Source organism: Mauremys mutica, chromosome 21 (genome assembly GCF_020497125.1).
Source record: "Mauremys mutica isolate MM-2020 ecotype Southern chromosome 21, ASM2049712v1, whole genome shotgun sequence".
In the NCBI taxonomy this organism is placed as follows: Eukaryota; Metazoa; Chordata; order Testudines; family Geoemydidae; genus Mauremys; species Mauremys mutica.
In genome coordinates this window covers 562,212-581,094 of record NC_059092.1, presented here as the reverse complement: position 1 = coordinate 581,094, position 18,883 = coordinate 562,212, and the positions used below count along the sequence as shown (strand labels likewise).

General features: G+C 45.0%; 1 protein-coding gene across 1 annotated transcript; it reads left to right on the top strand.

The window, feature by feature from the left end:
* Positions 1-885: 885 nt before the first annotated feature.
* VAMP3 (vesicle associated membrane protein 3) lies at positions 886-18,545 on the top strand. Its single transcript, XM_044996563.1, has 5 exons — positions 886-1,076; positions 11,899-11,980; positions 14,001-14,159; positions 14,737-14,788; positions 16,633-18,545. Coding segments are annotated over exons 1-5 (315 nt in total). The 5' UTR covers positions 886-1,074; the 3' UTR covers positions 16,653-18,545.
* Positions 18,546-18,883: the final 338 nt, after the last annotated feature.

The following is an 18,883-nucleotide window of genomic DNA, read 5'->3' as shown; positions in this document are numbered from 1 at the left end:
GCTTAGAGGAGGCAATAGGTGCGACATGGCACTTTGGAGCTAATTCAGTATGGATTTATTTTCAGAGCGCCAGCGAGTGACAAGTTTCTCACAGGAACATGCAGAAATCCACCCTGCCACAAAAATACATAGCAAAGAGTCCTGTGGCACCTTATAGACTAACAGACATATTGGAGCATGAGCGTTCATGGGTGAATACCCACTTCATTATCCGACGAAGTGGGTATTCACCCACGAAAGCTCATGCTCCCAAACATCTGTTAGTCTATAAGGTGCCACAGGATTCTTTGCTGCTTTTAGAGATCCAGACTAACACGGCTCCCCCTCTGATAAAAAATACACAGTCACCTGCCCTGGAAACCTGCCTCACCCTGTCCCTAGGGAGGTACAGGTACCTGCCCCCTCCCCAGGGACACCCAGGAACCTCCCCCCCAACCTGCCCCCCCAGAGACACCCAGGAATCTCCCCCCCCAACCTGTCCTCCCCCCTCCAGGGGGACACAGGAACCTGCCCCCCCAGAATCTCCCCCCCAACCTGTCCTCCCCCATCGAGAGACACCCAGGAACCTGCCCCACAACCTACCCCCCCCAACCTGCCCCCCCAGAGACACCCAGGAATCTCCCCCCCCAACCTGTCCCCCCCCCTCCCGGGGGACACAGGAACCTGCCCCCCCAGAATCTCCCCCCCAACCTGTCCTCCCCCATCGAGAGACACCCAGGAACCTGCCCCACAACCTACCCCCCCCCCCCAACCTGGCCCCCCAGAGACACCCAGGAACCTGCCCCACAACCTGTCCTCCCCCCTCCAGGGACACACAGGACCCTGCCCCCTAAATCCCCGCCCCAACACACCTCCCCCCAGCAGCAGGGGGCCGGCAGCAGCGCGCGCGCCGTTACACAAGCGGGCGGTGGGCGGGGCCTGGCCAATCCCCGCCCCTGGACCGTCACATCCCCGCCGCCGACTGCGCGAGTGGCGGCGGTTTCCGGTTCGGGGCCAGTCGCACAGCTTCGTCCTGCGTTGCCGGGCGGTTCCCCCAGCCCCCCTCGGAGCCTCGCACCTGCCGCCGCCGCCGCCATGTGAGTGCGGGTCCCGGAGCGGCTCCGCGCCAGCTGCCGCCGGGCCGGGCCGGGCCTGCGGGGGCGGGGGTCGCGCGGCGGGGGCTGCCCGGTGCCCTCCTTCCCGGGCGGGGGCCGCGAGGCGAGGGGCGCCGCTAGTGTCCCCGTGACAGGCCAGGCCTGGGCGTGTCCCTGGGCCGCTGCTCCGGGCACGGGCCGGGCGGGGCCCAACGGTCGCGTTCTGCGCCCTGGGGGCAGGAGCCGCGGTAGCCCGCGGCATTGCCCGCGCTGCGGGGGGCCGGGGCCAGGGCCGGGCGGCGGGGCGGGCCCGCCTCTCTGCGCCGCGGCTGGGGGCTGGAGCCCGGGCGGGCACAGGTCACAGCCGTGGTGCAGGCGGTGTGTGCACGGGGCCCGCTGCTGCGGGGACGTGGCGGCCCAGCTGGAGTCGGAGCTGCTCCCCAGCGCGTCACGCACGGTCCTACCGCCGCGGCCGGTCTCTGCTCTCTAACCTGGCAGCTGCTGTCGTTCGCTTGTGTCCCTAACTCTGCGCGGGAAGCCTCACGCGCAGCATTAACTTCATTTACCTCCGCCTTTCTGAGAGGAGTGATTGTTTAGCCGCAAGGGGTTTACTGGGTCGCAGAAACTCATGCTTTCTTGCTGTCTGCCTCTTAAGGGTGATGATAGATGTGACTTCCGTAAGGGCTGCCTTTCCAGAGTAGGAAAGAGTAAAATACGCATGGCATTAGATCGTTTAACTTTCTGTGGGCAGTGTGGTTGGGGATTTTTTTCCTGTCAAATGACAAGAACATTTTTTTTTAAAAGGCTTAGCACCCGTGAAAGGAATCTGGGAATTTATATACTCCTGTTTGTTCACAAAATTGGTAAATCATGCATTGTGACTCTTACAGACAGCTTGATGCTGTTAAATGTGCTAGCCAGTTCATATTAGCTTGACAAAAATTAATCAAAATGTTCTTTGTTTCTATATTATAGTGTGCAGGGATGGTAAGCTCTGTGATTCTGCTTAGACTCCAATGTTTAAAAAATGAACATAGGCACTCTTCTGAGCCATTCGCTAGCGATTCAGGGAGCTTTTTAAAATATACTGGCAAAAAAAAAAAGCCTTTTATTTCTTTGGTCTAACCAGTCCGGAGGGAAGGGGAGATATTGTGGGATTGTTTATTTCCTTTTTGGTTTTGTACTGTTTTATTTTACAAACTAAAGGAACCTGGTTATTTGGTGCTGTTTTTAAAAGATGGCATATATTGTGATAGAGTATTCATTCTATAAGTTGGTGTGTTTATAGTGACAATAGTACTTTGAGCAGTGAAAAAAGTATTAAAAGCATTTTAAAATGAGAGCAAATCAGGGGATAGTTAAAAGATTTCTCCTAAAATAGATGCTACAAACAACATGATCTTGGTCCAGAAGGGACCATTCTGATCGTCTATCTGACTCCTGCATTGTACTATCCAAAGAACTGCATCAAGTCCATAATTTCTGTTGGAGCTATAGCATAGGAATGGTCATACTGGGTCAGACCTATGGTCCATTTAACCCAATATCCTGTCTTTTGACAGTGGCCAGTATCAGATGCAATTGCCCTGTTCTGTTCATTCCCTGTAGCAAGTGATCCATTCCCAGCTTCTAGAGGTTGGAGGTTAAAGGACACCCGGAGCATGGGGTTCTGTCCCTGACCATATTGACTAATACCCATTGATGGACCTATCCTCCCTGAACTTACCTGATCCTTTTTGGAACCCAGTTAGACTTTTGGCCTTCACAACATCCCCTGGCAATGAGTACTACAGGTGGAGTGTGCACTGTGTGAAAAAGTATTTCCTCTTGTTTAAAACCCGCTGAGTATTAATTGCATTGTGTGACCCCTGGTTCTTGTGTTGTATGAAGGGATAAATAACACATCCTTATTCACTTTCTCCATATTAGTCATCATTTTATAGACCTCTGTCATATCTCCCATAGAATCATAGAACTGGACACGACCTCGAGAGGTCATCTAGTCTCATAAACTCATAGACTTTAAGGTCAAAAGGGACCATTATGATCATCTAATCTGACCTCCTGCACAATGCAGGCTACAGAATCTCACCCACCCACTCCTGTAACAAACCCCTAACCTATGTCTGAGTTACTGAAGTTCTCAAATTGTGGTTTGAAGGCCTCAAGCTGCAGCGAATCCTCCAGCAAGTGGCCCATGCCCTATGCTGCAGAGGAAGGCAAAAAACCTCCAGGGCCTCTGCCAATCTGCCCTGGAGGAAAATTCCTTCCCCACCCCAAATATGGCGATCAGTTAAACCCTGAGCATGTGGGCAAGACTCATCAGCCAGCAGTCCAGTCCCCTTCACTCATGGCAGGACTAAGTATTATCTAGACCATTCCTGACAGGTATTTGTCTAACCTGCTCTTAAAACTCTCCAATAATGGAGATTCCATAACCTCCCTAGGCAATTTATTCCAGTGCTTAACCGCCCTGACAGGAACTTTTTCCTAATGTCCAACCTAAACCTCCCTTGCTGCAATTTGAGCCCATTGCTTCTTGTCCTATCCTCAGAGGTTAAGAAGAGCAGTTTTTCTTCCTCCTTGTAACAACCTTGTATTTACTTGAAAACACTTATCATGTCCCCTCTGTCTTCTTTTTTCCAGACTAAACAAACCCAATTTTTTTCAACCTTCCCTCATAGGTCATGTTTTCTAGACCTTTAATCATTTTTGTCGCTCTTCTCTAGACTCTCCAATTTGCCAACATCCTTCCTGAAATGTGGTGCCCAGAACTGGACTCAATACTCCAGTTGAGGCCTAATCAGCGCGGAGTAGAGTAGAAGAATTACTTTTCGTGTCTTGCTTACAACACTCCTGCTAAGACATCCCAGAATGATGACTGCCAGATTTCTTTCCGCGGTATTCCTTCCTAGGCAGTCATTTCCCATTTTGTATGTGTGCAAACTGATTGTTCCTTCCTAAATGCATTTGTCCTTATTGGATTTCATCCTATTTGCTTGAGACCATTTCTCCACTTTGTCCAGATTATTTTGAATTTTAATCCTATCCTCCAAAGCACTTGCAACCTCTCCCAGCTTGGTATCGTCCGCAAATTTTATAAGTGTACTCTGTATTCCATTATCTAAATCATTGATGAAGATATTGAACAGAACCAGACACAGAACTGATCACTGTGGGACTCCACTCATTATGCCCTTCCACTGATAACTACTCCCTGGGAATGGTTTTCCAACCAGTTTTGCACCCATCTTATAGTTGCTCCATCTAGGTTGCATTTCCCTAGTTTGTTTATGAAAAGGTCAAGTGAGACAATATCAAAACTCTAGTAAAGTCAAAATATACCACTTCTACTGCTCTCCCCACCCTCAAGGCTTGTTACCCTGTCAAAGAAAGCTATTAGGTTGGTTTGACATGATTTGTTTTTGACAAATCCATGCTGACTGTTACTTGTCACCTTATCTTCTAGATGTTTACAAATTGATTGCTTCATTATTTGCTCCATTATCTTTCTTGGTTCAGAAGTTAAGCTGACTGGTCTGTAATTCCCTGGGTTGTCCTTGTTTCCCTTTTTATAGATGGGCACTATAGTTGCCCTTTTCCAGTCATCTGGAATCTCTCCCATCTTCCATGACTTTTCAGAGATAATCGCTAATGGCTCAGATATCTCCTCAGTCAGCTCCTTGAGTATTCAAGGATGCATTTCATCAGGCCCTGGTGACTTCAAGACATCCAATTTGTCCAAGTAACTTTTAACTTGTTCTTTTGCTATTTTAGCCTCTTCTGATCCTACCTCATTTTTACTGACATTCACTACGTTAGATGTCAAATCACTACCAACCTTCTTGGTGAAAACTGAAACGAAGAAGTCATTAAGTACCTCTGCCATTTCCACATTTTCTGTTACCTCGCCCCCCCCCCCCCCCATTGAGTAACGGGCCTACCTTGTCCTTGGTCTTCCTTTTGCTTCTAATGTATTTGTAGAATGTTTTCTTGTTTCCTTTTATGTCTCTAGGTAGTTTGATCTCATTTTGTGCCTTGGCCTTTCTAATTTTGTCCCTACCTACTTGTATTATTTGTTTATATTCATCCTTTGTAATTTGACCTGGTTAAAAAGATAGGAAACAAAGGGCAAGTAAATGGTCAGTTTTCAGAACGGAGAGAGGTAAATAGTGGTGTCCACCAGGGGGTCTGTTCTGGGACTAGTCCTATTCAACATGTTCATAAACGATCTGGAAAAAGGGGTAAACACTGAGGTGGCAAAATTTGCAGATAGTTGAGATCCGGGCAGACTGTGAAGAGCTACAAAAGGATCTCTCAAAACTAGGTAACTGGGCAACAAAATGGCAAATGAAATTTCATGTTGATAAATGCAAAGTAATGCACATTGGAAAGCATAAGCTCAACTATATATATAAAATGATGGGGTTAAAATTAGCTGTTACCACTCAAGAAAGAGATCTTGGAGTGATTGTGGATAGTTCTCTGAAAACATCCACTCAATGTGCAGCGGCAGTCAAAAAAGCGAACAGAATGCTGGGACTAATTAAGAAGGGGATAGAAAATAGGACAGAAAATACGTTGCCTCATATAAATCCATGGTACGCCCACATATTGAATTCTATGTGCAGATGTGGTTTCCCCATCTCAAAAAAAGATATATTGGAATTGGAAAAGGTTCAGAAAAGGGCAACAAAAATTATTAGAGGTATGGAACAGCTTCTGTATGAGGAGAGATTAATAAGACTAAGACTTCTCATCTTGGAAAAGAGACTGCTAAGGGGAGATATGATTGAGGTCTAAAATCATGACTGGCGTAGAGAAAGTAGATAAGGAAGTGTTGTTGACTACTTAAAACACAAGAATTAGGGGTCACCAAATGAAACTAATAGGCAGAGATTTAAAACAAATAAAAGGAAATATTTCTTTACACAGTGTACAGTCAACCTGTGGAACTCCTTGCCAGAGGAAGTTGTGAAGGCCAAGACTATAAAAGGGTTCAAAAAAGTAGTAGATAAATTCATGGAGGATAGGTCCATCAATGGCTATTAGCCAGGATGGGCAGGAACAGTGTCCCTAGCCTCTGTTTGCCAGAAGCTAGGACACCATTTCTGCCTATCCTGGGGCACCTGGCACTGCCCACTGTCGGAAGACAGGATATTGGGCTAGATGGACTTTTGGTCTGACCCAGTAGGGCCGTTCTTATGTATGACCTAGTTTCCACTTTTTGTAGGACTCTTGATTTTTGCATCATTGAAAATCTCCTGGTTAAGCCAGGGTGGTCGGTTGCCATACTTCCTGTCTTTCCTACGCAGTGGGATAGCTTGCTTTTGTGCCCTTAATAACGTCTCTTTGAAAAACTGCCAACTGTCTTTTTCCCCTTAGACTTGCTTCCTCTGGGATCTTACCTACTGACTCCGAGTTTGCTAAAGTCTGCCTTCTTGAAATCCATTGTATTTATTTTGCTGTTCTCCCTCCATGATTCTAAGGCAGAAGTGCGCAAACTACGGCCCACGGGACCTTCCTGCCAGGCCCCTGAGCTCCTGGCCTGGGAGGCTGCCCCCGGCCCCACAGACTCTGCTTGCTCTGGCGCAGTGCTCTGGGCGGTGGGTCTGCGAGATCCTGGGGCAGCGCAGTTGTAGAGCCTGGCCTGCCCTGGTGCTCTGAGCTGCGTGGTGGCATGGCTGGCTTTGGCCGGGCGGCACGGCTGTAGCGCTGCCAGCCACCGGTGCTCCAGGCAGTGTGGTAAGGGGGGCAGGGAGCAGGGGGGGTTGGATAGAGGGCAGGGGAAGTTCGGAGGGGCAGTCAGGAATGAGAGAAGGGGTTGGATGGGGCGGCGGTGGGCAATCAGGGTTGGTAAGGGGACAGGGAGTGGGTGTGTGTGGATGGGACAGAGGTCCTGGAGGGGCCCATCAGGGAACGGGGGGGGGGTTGGATGGGGCAGGAGTCTCGGGAGGAGGGGGGACATCAGGGGGCGAGAAGCGGGGAGGGGGTGGCGGTGGGCCATGCCTGGTTATTTGGGGAGGCACAGCCTCCCCTAACCAGCCCTCCATACAATTTCTGAAACCTGATGCGGCCCTCAGGCCAAAAAGTTTGCCTGCCCCTGTTCTAAGGAATGGTAGAACTCTCTAATTTCATGAGCGCTTTCAGTCATCTCTTTTCCAGGCTGACTAGTCCCAGTCTTTTTTGTTTTTGTTTTTCCTCATATGAAAGCTGTTATATACCTCCTGATCATTTTTGTTGCCCTTCTCTGTACATTTTCCAATTCTGATGCATCTTTTTTTGAGATGGGGTGACAGTAACTTTAAAGAGAAATTTTCTCGATACTGTAAATGACTGCTTCATGGAGCAGCTGGTACGGGAACCCACAAGGGGAGAGGCAACTCTAGATTTAATCCTGAGTGGAGTGCAGGAGCTGGTCCAAGAGGTAACTATAGCAGGACCGCTTGGAAATAGTGACCATAATACAATAGCATTCAACATCCCTGGTGGTGGGAAGAACATCTCAACTGCCCAACACTGTGGCCTTTAATTTCAAAAGGGAGAACTATACAAAAATAACTAACCCCCTCAAACAAAAGTTAAAAGGTACAGTGACTAAGGTGAAATCCCTGCAAGTTGCATGGTCCCTTTTTAAAGACACCATAATAGAGGCCCAACTTCAATGTATACCCCAAATTAAGAAACACAGTAAAAGAATTAAAAAAGAGCCACCGTGGCTTAACAACCATGTAAAAAAAGCAGTGAGAGATAAAGACTTCCTTTAAAAAGTGGAAGTCAAATCCTAGTGAGGCAAATAGTAAGGAGCACAAACACTGCCAACTTAAGTGCAAGAGTGTAATAAGAAAAGCCAAAGAGGAGTTTGAAGAACAGCTAGCCAAAAACTCCAAAGGTAATAACAAAATGTTTAAGTACATCAGAAGCAGGAAGCCTGCTAAACAACCATTGACGATCGAAATACAAAAGGAGCGCTTAAAGATGATAAAGTCATTGCAGAGAAACTAAATGGATTCTTTGCTTCAGTCTTCACGGCTGAGGATGTTAGGGAGATTCCCAAACCTGAGCCGGCTTTTGTAGGTGACAAATCTGAAGAAGTGTCACAGATTGAAGTGTCATTAGAGGAGGTTTTGGAATTAATTGATAAACTCAACATTAACAAGTCACCGGGACCAGATGGCATTCACCCAAGAGTTCTGAAAGAACTCAAATGTGAAGTTGCGGGACTATTAACTAAGGTTTGTAACCTGTCCTTTAAATCTGCTTTGGTACCCAATGACTGGAAGTTAGCTAATGTAATACCAATATTTAAAAAGGGCTCTAGAGGTGATCCCGGCAATTACAGACCAGTAAGTCTGACGTCGGTACCGGGCAAATTAGTCGAAACAATAGTTAAAAATAAAATTGTCAGACACATAGGAAAACACAAACTGTTGAGCAATAGTCAACATGGTTTCTGTAAAGGGAAATTGTGTCTTACTAATCTATTAGAGTTTGAAGGGGTCAACGAACATGTGGACAAGGGGGATCCAGTGGACATAGTGTACTTAGATTTCCAGAAAGCCTTTGACAAGATCCCTCACCAAAGGCTCTTACGTAAATTAAGCTGTCATGGGATAAAAGGGAAGGTCCTTTCATGGATTCAGAACTTGTTAAAAGACAGGGAACAAAGGGTAGGAATAAATGGTAAATTCTCAGAATGGAGAGGGGTAACTAGTGGTGTTCCCCAAGGGTCAGTCCTAGGACCAATCCTATTCAATTTATTCATAAATGATCTGGAGAAAGGGGTAAACAGTGAGGTGGCAAAGTTTGCAGATGATACTAAACTGCTCAAGATAGTTAAGACCAAGGCAGATTGTGAAGAACTTCAAAAAGATCTCACAAAACTAAGTGATTGGGCAACAAAATGGCAAATGAAATTTAATGTGGATAAATGTAAAGTAATGCACATTGGAAAAAATAACTCCAACTGTACATACAATATGATGGGGGCTAATTTAGCTACAGCGAGTCAGGAAAAAGATCTTGGAGTCATCGTGGATAGTTCTCTGAAGATGTCCATGCAGTGTGCAGAGGCGGTCAAAAAAGCAAACAGGATGTTAGGAATCATTAAAAAGGGGATAGAGAATAAGACTGAGAATATATTATTGCCCTTATATAAATCCATGGTACGCCCACATCTCGAATACTGTGTACAGATGTGGTCTCCTCACCTCAAAAAAGATATTCTAGCACTAGAAAAGGTTCAGAAAAGGGCAACTAAAATGATTAGGGGTTTGGAGAGGGTCCCATACGAGGAAAGATTAAAGAGGCTAGCACTTTTCAGCTTGGAAAAGAGGAGACTAAGGGGGGATATGATAGAGGTATATAAAATCATGAGTGATGTTGAGAAAGTGGATAAGGAGAAGTTATTTACTTATTCCCATAATACAAGAACTAGGGGTCACCAAATGAAATTAATAGGCAGCAGGTTTAAAACAAATCAAAGGAAGTTCTTCACGCAGCGCACAGTCAACTTGTGGAACTCCTTACCTGAGGATGTTGTGAAGGCTAGGACTATAACAATGTTTAAAAGGGACCTGGATAAATTCATGGTGGCTAAGTCCATAAATGGCTATTAGCCAGGATAGGTAAAGAATGGTGTCCCTAGCCTCTGTTCGGCAGAGGATGGAGATGGATGGCAGGAGAGAGATGATCGTTGCCTGTTAGGTTCACTCCCTCTGGGGCACCTGGCATGGGCCACTGTCGGTAGACAGATACTGGGCTAGATGGACCTTTGGTCTGACCCGGTACGGCCATTCTTATGTTCTTATAGTTCTGTTGTGCTACAGTACCAAGCACATTGGTTGAAACTAAAGTTATGCTTACCAGCTTGTAATTGTCAGGATCGCCTCTGGAGCTTTTTTAAAAAATCAGTGTTATGTTAGCTATCCTGCAATCATTTGGTACAGAGGCTGAGTTAAGTGGTGGGTTGCATACCACAATTATTAGTTTTGCAATTTTATATTTGAGTTCCTAGAACCATCTGTTCCTGGTGACTTATAGCTGTTTAATTTCTCAGTTTGTTCCAAAACCACCTCTCTTGACACCTCAATCTGGGACAGTTCCTTAGATTTGTCACTTAAAAGAATGGTTCAAATTTGGAGACCTTCTCCACATCCTCTGCAGTGAAGACCAATGCAAAGAATTCCTTCAGCTTCTCCAACGGCCTTGTCGTCCTCTAGCTCCCCAATTGTCCAGTGACCCCACTGACAGTCTGTTTGGCAGACTTCCTGCTTCTGAAGTACTTAACAAAAACAACAAATTTTCGTTTCTTTATCTAGTTGCTTTTCACGTTCTTTTACACTTGATTTGCCAAATTTTATGCACCTTTTTTTTTCCTCAGTATGATTTGACTTCCAGTTTTTAAAAGGATGCCGATGCCTTTTTGCTTGTAACCATGTCCATGCAGTTTTCAGGCATTTCACCTTTGACTTTTCCTTTTAATTTCTATTTAACCAGCTTCCTCAGTTTTGTGTAGATCCCCTTTTTGAAACATATCCAGTCTTGATTTAAAGACTTCCAAGAGATGGAGAACCCACACATCTCTATGTAAGTAGCTTTATGTTTAAGGACACCTGAAGCCCAGTTGGTGTCCTGTCCGGTGTCCTATCTAGATTTGTGTTCATAATCAATATTGAAAGGTGGTACAGCAAGCAAACGATAAAAGGCCAAAATACAGGATATGTTGTAGATCAGAGGTTCTCAACCTTTTTCTTTCTGAGGCCCACCCAACATGTTGTTAAAACACCACGGCTCACATGTGCCACAGCAACTGTTTTCTGCATATAAAAGCCAGTGTTTTTCTGCATATAAAAGCCAGGAACAATGTCGGGGACAATTGCCCGAGTCCCCATGCCACAGTGGGCTCCCACCAAGCGAAGTTGCTTTGGCTTCAGCCCCATGCAGTGGGGCTTTGGCTTTCTGTCCTGGGCCTCACAGGTCTAATGCTGGCCATGGTTGGCGGACCCCCTGAAACCTGCTTGTCCCCCCCCCCCCCCCAGGGGCCCCGGACCCCTGCTTGAGAACCACTGTTGTAGGTGTCTTATGTGTACAAACTGTAAATGTGCCTGTTCTTCTTCCTCCATTGGGGGTATGCAAGACAAATCAGACTCCTGAAAGGGGCACAGTAGTCTGGAAAGGTTGAGTCCCACTGCTCTACAGGGCTTCTTTCACCTTCTTCTGAAACATCTGGTATTGGCCACTGCCTCTCTATTCTGTGGGGAACTTTTAGGAGAACAAGCCGCGTGTGTGTTGCATGCTTCCAGTAACTGACACAATCTTTTTCTGAGTTCAGTAGCTTCCAAAAAGAATTTAAATGCCCAAATTCAACAAAGGGAAAAAAGTGCACACAAGCTCATGTGCTTTTTTATTTGGGCGGGGGGGGGAGGGAAATCCCTAAACCCGTGTTCTTGGCCAATCAAGAGCAACTGTACACCATGTTCTGAGCTGTAGTGCCGCTCTTCTTTCTCCCACCTGCTTCTCTGCTCTCCAGTGGCATTGCAGCCATTAATTGGTGGCAAGTTTGGAACACTGTCTGAATTCTATGGCTAAAGCTTGCTGCTGAAGCTTCACTCCTCCACTGCAAAAGAAATCTAACTTTCTTTCTTCTGATGTATTTTAGCTCCTTGGGAATGTCCCGCCTTTTTTTGTTATGACCATTGGTGTTTACATTTATTTTCACTGGTTTTGTATACCCTTTGTTTGCAAATTACCAAGCATACTTTTAGGTGGTATATAAATGTAATTAACAATATGATATCATAGTGTAACTGTCTCTACACTGCAGGTCAACAAGTGGCCCTGGAAGCTCAAGTAATGCCCCTGGCAGTAATCGTCGCCTTCAGCAGACACAACACCAAGTAGATGAGGTATGGCTCTTGTATAGAGCAGCTTTACCATTCCTTTGACCTTGGGAAACCTGACAGAGGGAAGACATATGGAAGTGTTGTGTGGGCAAAGTTTAAAGTTGTCTGCTTCAGTGTATGAACCAAAAGCTAGAATGTCTTCGTTTGTCCCTCTTGCGATCTGAACTATCATTTTGAGACTCATTGCAGGAAACCTGTGATACTTTACAGGTGTTGACCTGCTCCTGCAAAGATGAATATCTTGTGAGCCAATGTGTTAGCTACACAACTTCAGTTGGTTTCTGACAGAGAATGAGCTTTGCTATTTGGAAATCCACAATTGCCAGGGGTTCCTAGTTGTGTATCAAAACTATGGCAAAACTTCCTGTGTGAGCCAAAAACCATCCTTGTCTGAAAGCCTTATCTTTCTGGCTGGATAGGGTAGCACATAACTTCCTTTTCAGAAGTCGTAGGTGCATTGTACAGCAACTCCTCGCTTAACATTATAGTTATGTTCCTGAAAAATGCTACTTTAAGCGAAACAATGTTAAGTGAATCCAATTTCCCCATAAGAATTAATGTAAGCGGGGGGGGGGGGGGGGTTAAGTCCCAGGGAAATTTTTTCACCAGACAAAAGACTATATATTTTTATATATATAACACATCCACACAGTATACATTTTAAACAAGCAATGTAATACTGTACACAGCGATGATGATTGTGAAGCCCTCAAGGGTTAACATGTTAATGTAGCCTCACACACTACAAGGCAGCACGAATGGAGGGAGGAGACACAGCGTAGTGTGCGTGTGAGAGAGACAAGCATTGCCCCTTTAAGTACACTGATCCCACTCTAAGTACACTGCCTTTTTAAGTAGATCAGCAAGTTGAGACAGCAGCTGCTGCCAGCAAGCTCTTTCTGTCCTGAGCCCTGTTGTGTCCCATCCCCCCTTCTCTGTGGAGATAGGGTACAAGAGTGTGAGGAGGGGGGCACCATGATATTAGCATGCCTCTTCTCTTCTCTTCCCCCCCCCCCCCCTACAATCACCCACTGCACAGCAAGAAGGAGGTTCCCGGGAGCAGCTCCAAGGCAGAGGGCAGGAATAGCACATGGCAATGCGGGAAGGGACAGCTTCCGCACAGGGAACTTAGGGGGGTGCCGGTCCACCCTGGTTCCAAGCCCCCACCAGGTAGCTCCAACAGGCTGCTCTTTCTGCAAGCAGTGGACAAAGCAGGTGGCTGCCAAACAATGTTATAAGGGAGCATTGCACAACTTTAAATGAGCATGTTCTCTAATTGATCAGCAATGTAACAATGTTAACCGGGACAACGTTCAGTGAGGAGTTACTGTGTTGTTCAAATGCCAGTTGTGGCTTTTTCTTACGCAGTTCTGACCCTTCTCTAACATGCTAGATTATTAGTTAAATGCTTTTGTTTCAATAGGAGTATGTTTATAAACAAAGTTTCTGATATTGAAACCCCATGGCAGGCACTGGGAATCTCCAACTCCAATTACTTTGGCCTGGTCTACACTGGGGGGTGGGGGGAAGGGAGGGTCGATCTAAGTTATGCAACTTCAGCTATGTGAATAATGTAGCTGAAGTTGACGTACTTAGATCAGCTTACCTTGGTGTCTTCACTACAGTGAGTCGACTGGTGCCGCTCTCCCGTCGACTCTGCCTGCGCCTCTCGTCGAGCTGGTGTATAGGAATGGACGGGAGAGCGCTTGGGGATCGATTTATCACATCTAGACTAAAAGTGATAAATTGATTCCCCCCCGGATCGATCACTGCCCGCCAATCTGGCCAGTAATGAAGACATACCCTAAGTTCCACAAGTCTTTTAACTAATATAAGAACCCAAGTTCAGTATTGTCTACTCTTAATCAAAAAGGTAATATCTTCTGCTTTATTTAAAAACAAACTCTTGAATGATGTTAATGTTATAAAAGATGTTTGTCGGGATCTGCTGAATGCTTAAAGTGTTCAAGGGGATGAACATCTAATGAATGAATAACTTACTGTGACTATTAAATCACTGTAGGTGGTTGACATCATGAGGGTGAATGTAGACAAGGTGTTGGAACGAGATCAGAAGCTGTCAGAGTTGGATGACCGTGCTGACGCACTGCAGGCAGGAGCTTCTCAATTTGAGACCAGTGCTGCCAAGCTGAAAAGAAAGTATTGGTGGAAGAATTGTAAGGTAACCATGACTCGAGTATTTCCAATACAAATTAATGTTACTAAAAACTATAAGTAGCTGAATACTACATAAAGGGGAAGAAATCCAGGTGACTTTTAACCATGAAAACACATGGCCAATTTCTGCAGCCTTTACTCGTGGTGAATAGTATTTAAGATTACAATATCCAGTCCTTAATGAGCATCTGGCTTAGTGAAGTAAATGAACTGGCCAAAAGTTGGGTGGCCTGGCCACGTTCCTTTACACAAAACATTCTCCAGGACAGAAATGTGGTCAAGGATAAATGAATGTACTAATTTAAGGTGTTGGATTTCTAGGAGGAAGAAATTCAGTGATATGGATTGAATGATGACAATACAGACACAGCCCTACAAAGAACCTTTAGTTTCTTACAGTCATGTCTGCTAATTACAGGGAGGCCTGGGAGCACACACAGATATTTGCTGCAAAGCCAAGACAGAGTGTAAAACGTTAATTGTAAGGCAGGGGAGCAATAGTTGGGTCTAGAGAATCAGCCCTCCTTTTTTAAAAATATCTAAGTGAGTTGTTTGTACTAAATGATGTGCTTTTTTGACAGATGTGGGCAATATTGATAGCAGTTGTTCTCATCATTATCATCATCATCATTGGTAAGTGTTTAGCTAAAGCACTGTTTTGTCAGTAGGACTAGCGTACATGGGGCATAAGACTGTAAGTCAAATGCAAAAAGTTGTTGTTGTAACACTCTCTCGGTGTGACTGCTAGTACATAGGTCATAATATTCAAAAGTTAAGGTTCACACAGTAACGCTAACTTAGCCATATTGCATGCTTGACATATGCAGTAGTCCAAAGTAGTACTTACACTGCTAAATTAATGTTTGAACGTAATCTGTGTGATGTGGTGAAGTTATGGCTTCTGTGGGAACCTTAACTGTTGAATCCCAGGCTCTTGTGCACTGAGTAGAAATGGGATCCCTCAGGAGACTGGGACCCCTGAGTCCCAGTCCCAGCTTTGCCAGTGACTGAAAGAGTGACCAGGTCACTTGACCACTTCTTTGCCTCCATTTCTCAATCTTTAAAATGGGGATAATGGCGCATACCTCACAGGGGTTTCCAAAGAGTAACATGAAGTGCGTTGAGAACCTTAGATGACAGAGCTGTGGACATACACACTTATCAAATTCATCTTTCATAGTATTTCTACATTTATTAATCCTTTAGACTCCAGGTTCAATAGCCTTACGTCACTTTTCTTTCTTGCAAAGCAGTCTGGCCCTCTTCTATTGGATCACACCCTTTTCCTAATCCCAAAAGGGGTACTCCAGCCAATCAGACTCCCCTTGCTGTCTTCCAGCCCAGAAGTCAGGCAAAACAAACAACAAAAAAAGTAGGGAAGCGTCATATGAGGTTCTCCTCCAATCCTCGATAGTGCTTAGATAGCAAGGTAGTTGGGCCAGGTCTACACTGTAAACTTACATAGTTATATCAGTGTTGTGCATGGGGTGTGAAAAATCCACACCTGTGAGCGACGCAGTTATACCTGCCTAACCCCTGTTGTAGACAGTGCTATGTTGACAAGAGAGCTTTTCCCTTAAACATAGCTACCGCTCTCATGGAAGTGGATTAACTATGCCAATGGGAGAAGCTCTCCCATCATTGTAGTATTGTCTTCTCTGAAGCGCTACAATCCAGGCAAGAGCTTTGATCTGCCTAGTCTCACTTGAGTGCAGGAAACCCCACTGACTTCACGCACTAGCTTTCCTGCTGGAGCAGAAGCCTGGGGGAGAAGGAGGACAGGCAGTTCTCAAGGATTCATCACCGGTGAACAAGCTGTTTAAACAGAAGTATATTGCAGTAGAAGTTTTAAGAGGAAAGAAATTCATGCACCCTTGTTTGATATCCAGATTTTACTTTTCCCAACTTCTGAATGTTGCCAGATGTACCCTTGTGTATATGATAGCCACAAGCCCATTATTGTAACTGGTAATGAACCTATAAATACAAATGCAAGTAGAGATTTTTCTGGTGTGTGCAAGGAAGACTGTGGGTTCATACTCTGGCCATAGTAGAGCCAGTGAGCTTATAACTAATTACACTGCCTGGTGTTCAGCTCTTTGAATTTGTGATGTAGCTGCTTAAAAAGCTTTCCAGCAGGATTCATTTACTCTCTAGCTCTGACAGCGTATTAATTTCTTACCTTTTGACCTGTTTGTAACACAATCTACAGCAACTAATTGTGATACTACAAACAGAATTGTGACCATAGGTGAGAAATACCTGGTACATGAATTCTAAAAGTCAGTCCTGTGCAAGAATGAAACTTGCCCTGTGGTAAAACAAACACAGGAAATTATTTAGAATTTCCTTATGTTGAATACTTTGTGTTCAGTAGCTCAAGTCTTTAAGTTGCAGGATTGTTTTATGCCTCTTTGATGTGGGAGGGTGAGGGGAAGAGAACTGTCACTTTTCCAATCCTTATTTTTCTGTTATAGTCTGGTGTGTGTCCCCGTGAGTTACAAGAAGAAATGCAAACCAGCGGAAGCCATCTCTCTCCTTCAAACCTGCTGTATTCTCAAGCTCTCACCTACTGATGTATAAAGCAAAATTATTTTGATTAGTCGTGTGTTAACTTTTCTCTGGTTTATAGAAAATGTGCCTTTATTTAAAAGTTACACTCCTAATTTTAAAATGCTAATAAGCACAGCCCACACCTTGCACAGTGCCTTGGTAATCTTGAGTATGAGCTGGTGAAGAGGATTTCATGTTTGCGTTTGAGAATCTAGAAGCAATGTATTGTTGCCAGTGACTATTGCATTCTAGATAAATGTGAAGAGTATGTTTGGATATCTGTCCTCTTCACTGTCTCTTCCGTGCCCCAATTTAAAAGTGTCTTTTCTAACACACTACTAAAGGGGTGGGAACCAAATCTTAAATTTGTGCCTTCTTGGAAGAAACTCTTAACACCTCTGCCATTTGAACAGACTTTGCCTGCCTTGTCTTACTCCATTAATGCCTTCGGACTAGTTGTGGAAGAACCTGCCACCGTTGTAAACACTACTTGTCGTTCACTGTTATTTTATGAATATGCGGTTAAATTCTATTATTAAGCTCTAAAGATTTGAGCACTGAACTTTTAGTGCTGCCTTGTGGCATTTGTGATTAAACACGTCTTTAAGGTGTTTACATTCTCTTCTAAAGACAGTCTGTCACTTTTGGTGCCAGTTTAATCTGAAAGAGAACCCTTTAAAATGTTTAGTGTTTGTCATGTAGACACTAAAGTTGGTTTTGTTTGGGGTTTTTGTCTTTTGCCAAAAAGTAGTTCAGTGAAGGCTTTTCTCTGCAAGCCAGCAAGATGTTTCCAGTGTAGAATCAGTGCCAAATGTAGTTTAAAATTTTATATGTATTTATATGTAATTTGTTTGCATTACTTCACAAATTGTCTTCCCTCTAAACTAGTCCTCAGAGTGAGTGTTCCCCTAGGACTTCAGGAAAGGCTGGTAACAAATACTGTTGCCTCATCCCTCTTATCGCCAGACTTTTTAGGTATGAGTGACTCCTCTCCACGAGGAGGGGAAAAAATAACTTGGTGCTTCACCCATTGAGTCGCCACTGTGTGTACTCTGTCTAATCTACCTGTTTCTAATTTCTTACCAGTCCTTGTTTCTACTTCCTCTGTATAGTTTTCCTTTCTCTTGTCTCTTTTTCTCCCTTACTTTTCGGGGTAGATTTGCAAGTAGCTACACTGTGTAATTGATTCACGAACCTAATCAACATAGCCTTCTTCTTTGAGTGTTGGATGCTGCTTTAGCTGTTGAATTATGAGCCAGACTCTTGATGGACAACTACCAGAAAGATGTGACTGAGTACTCAGAGGGTGGCTAAGCCCAATGGTGGATCTGCTCTCTAAGCACCTGGGAAGAAATATTGACCTCTTTACACCAAAGTACAAGATGCTTTAGAATGGTGTTTTTGGTAGTGAGTGTTGTGGAAAGTTGCTCTTCTGCCTTATAATTAACTATCTAAGGCCTTGCCTGTTTCTTTGAGGATGAAGAGGGAGAGAAAGGCAAGGATTTCAATGCCTACTTAAGTACTTTAATTTCTGCTCTACTTTCATCATTGCAGTGACTAAATGTACAAAGTCTCTTAGAAAAATAACTCTACTGTATAAATGCACCATGGACCAGTAACGAAGCTAACTGTACAAACTGAAATCTTATTAACTCATAATTAAGAAATTTTTTACTATTATGTTTATGCTGCAGCTTTTAAAGAAATATCAACTCTGTATACTAGTTCCTGCACTTTCAGAGGTTTCTAAGTGTATGTCATAAGGAGGGCATATGTCCCTGCACTGTGCTGGCAAAGAGGCCTTTGTAACATTTAATAAAGTGGCTTTTGAAACGTGTGTGTGTGTGTGTGTGTGGTGGGGGTAGGAGGGGGGTGTAAGGAAGAAAGGTCTCTGCTGCCTTGCACTGCTGGGGAGGGCGGCTGCGCCTCCTGCGGGGTGGGTGTTGAGGGCAGAGTGGTCCAAGGGCGGTTTCCGAGCTGGGACAGGCTGTAACCCCAGATCCCAGCCTGGTGACACGGGCCGGGGCAACTGGGTGCTGAGGTGGTTGCAGCGCAAGCCCAGGCCAGTAGCGTCGGGCTGATGTTCTAGCCCCTTGGGGGAGGGACTTCCTGACAGCCGCTTTCCCCTGCTGCCCAAGTGAGTCCACCAGGCTCCACCCCGACTCGCGTTGCACT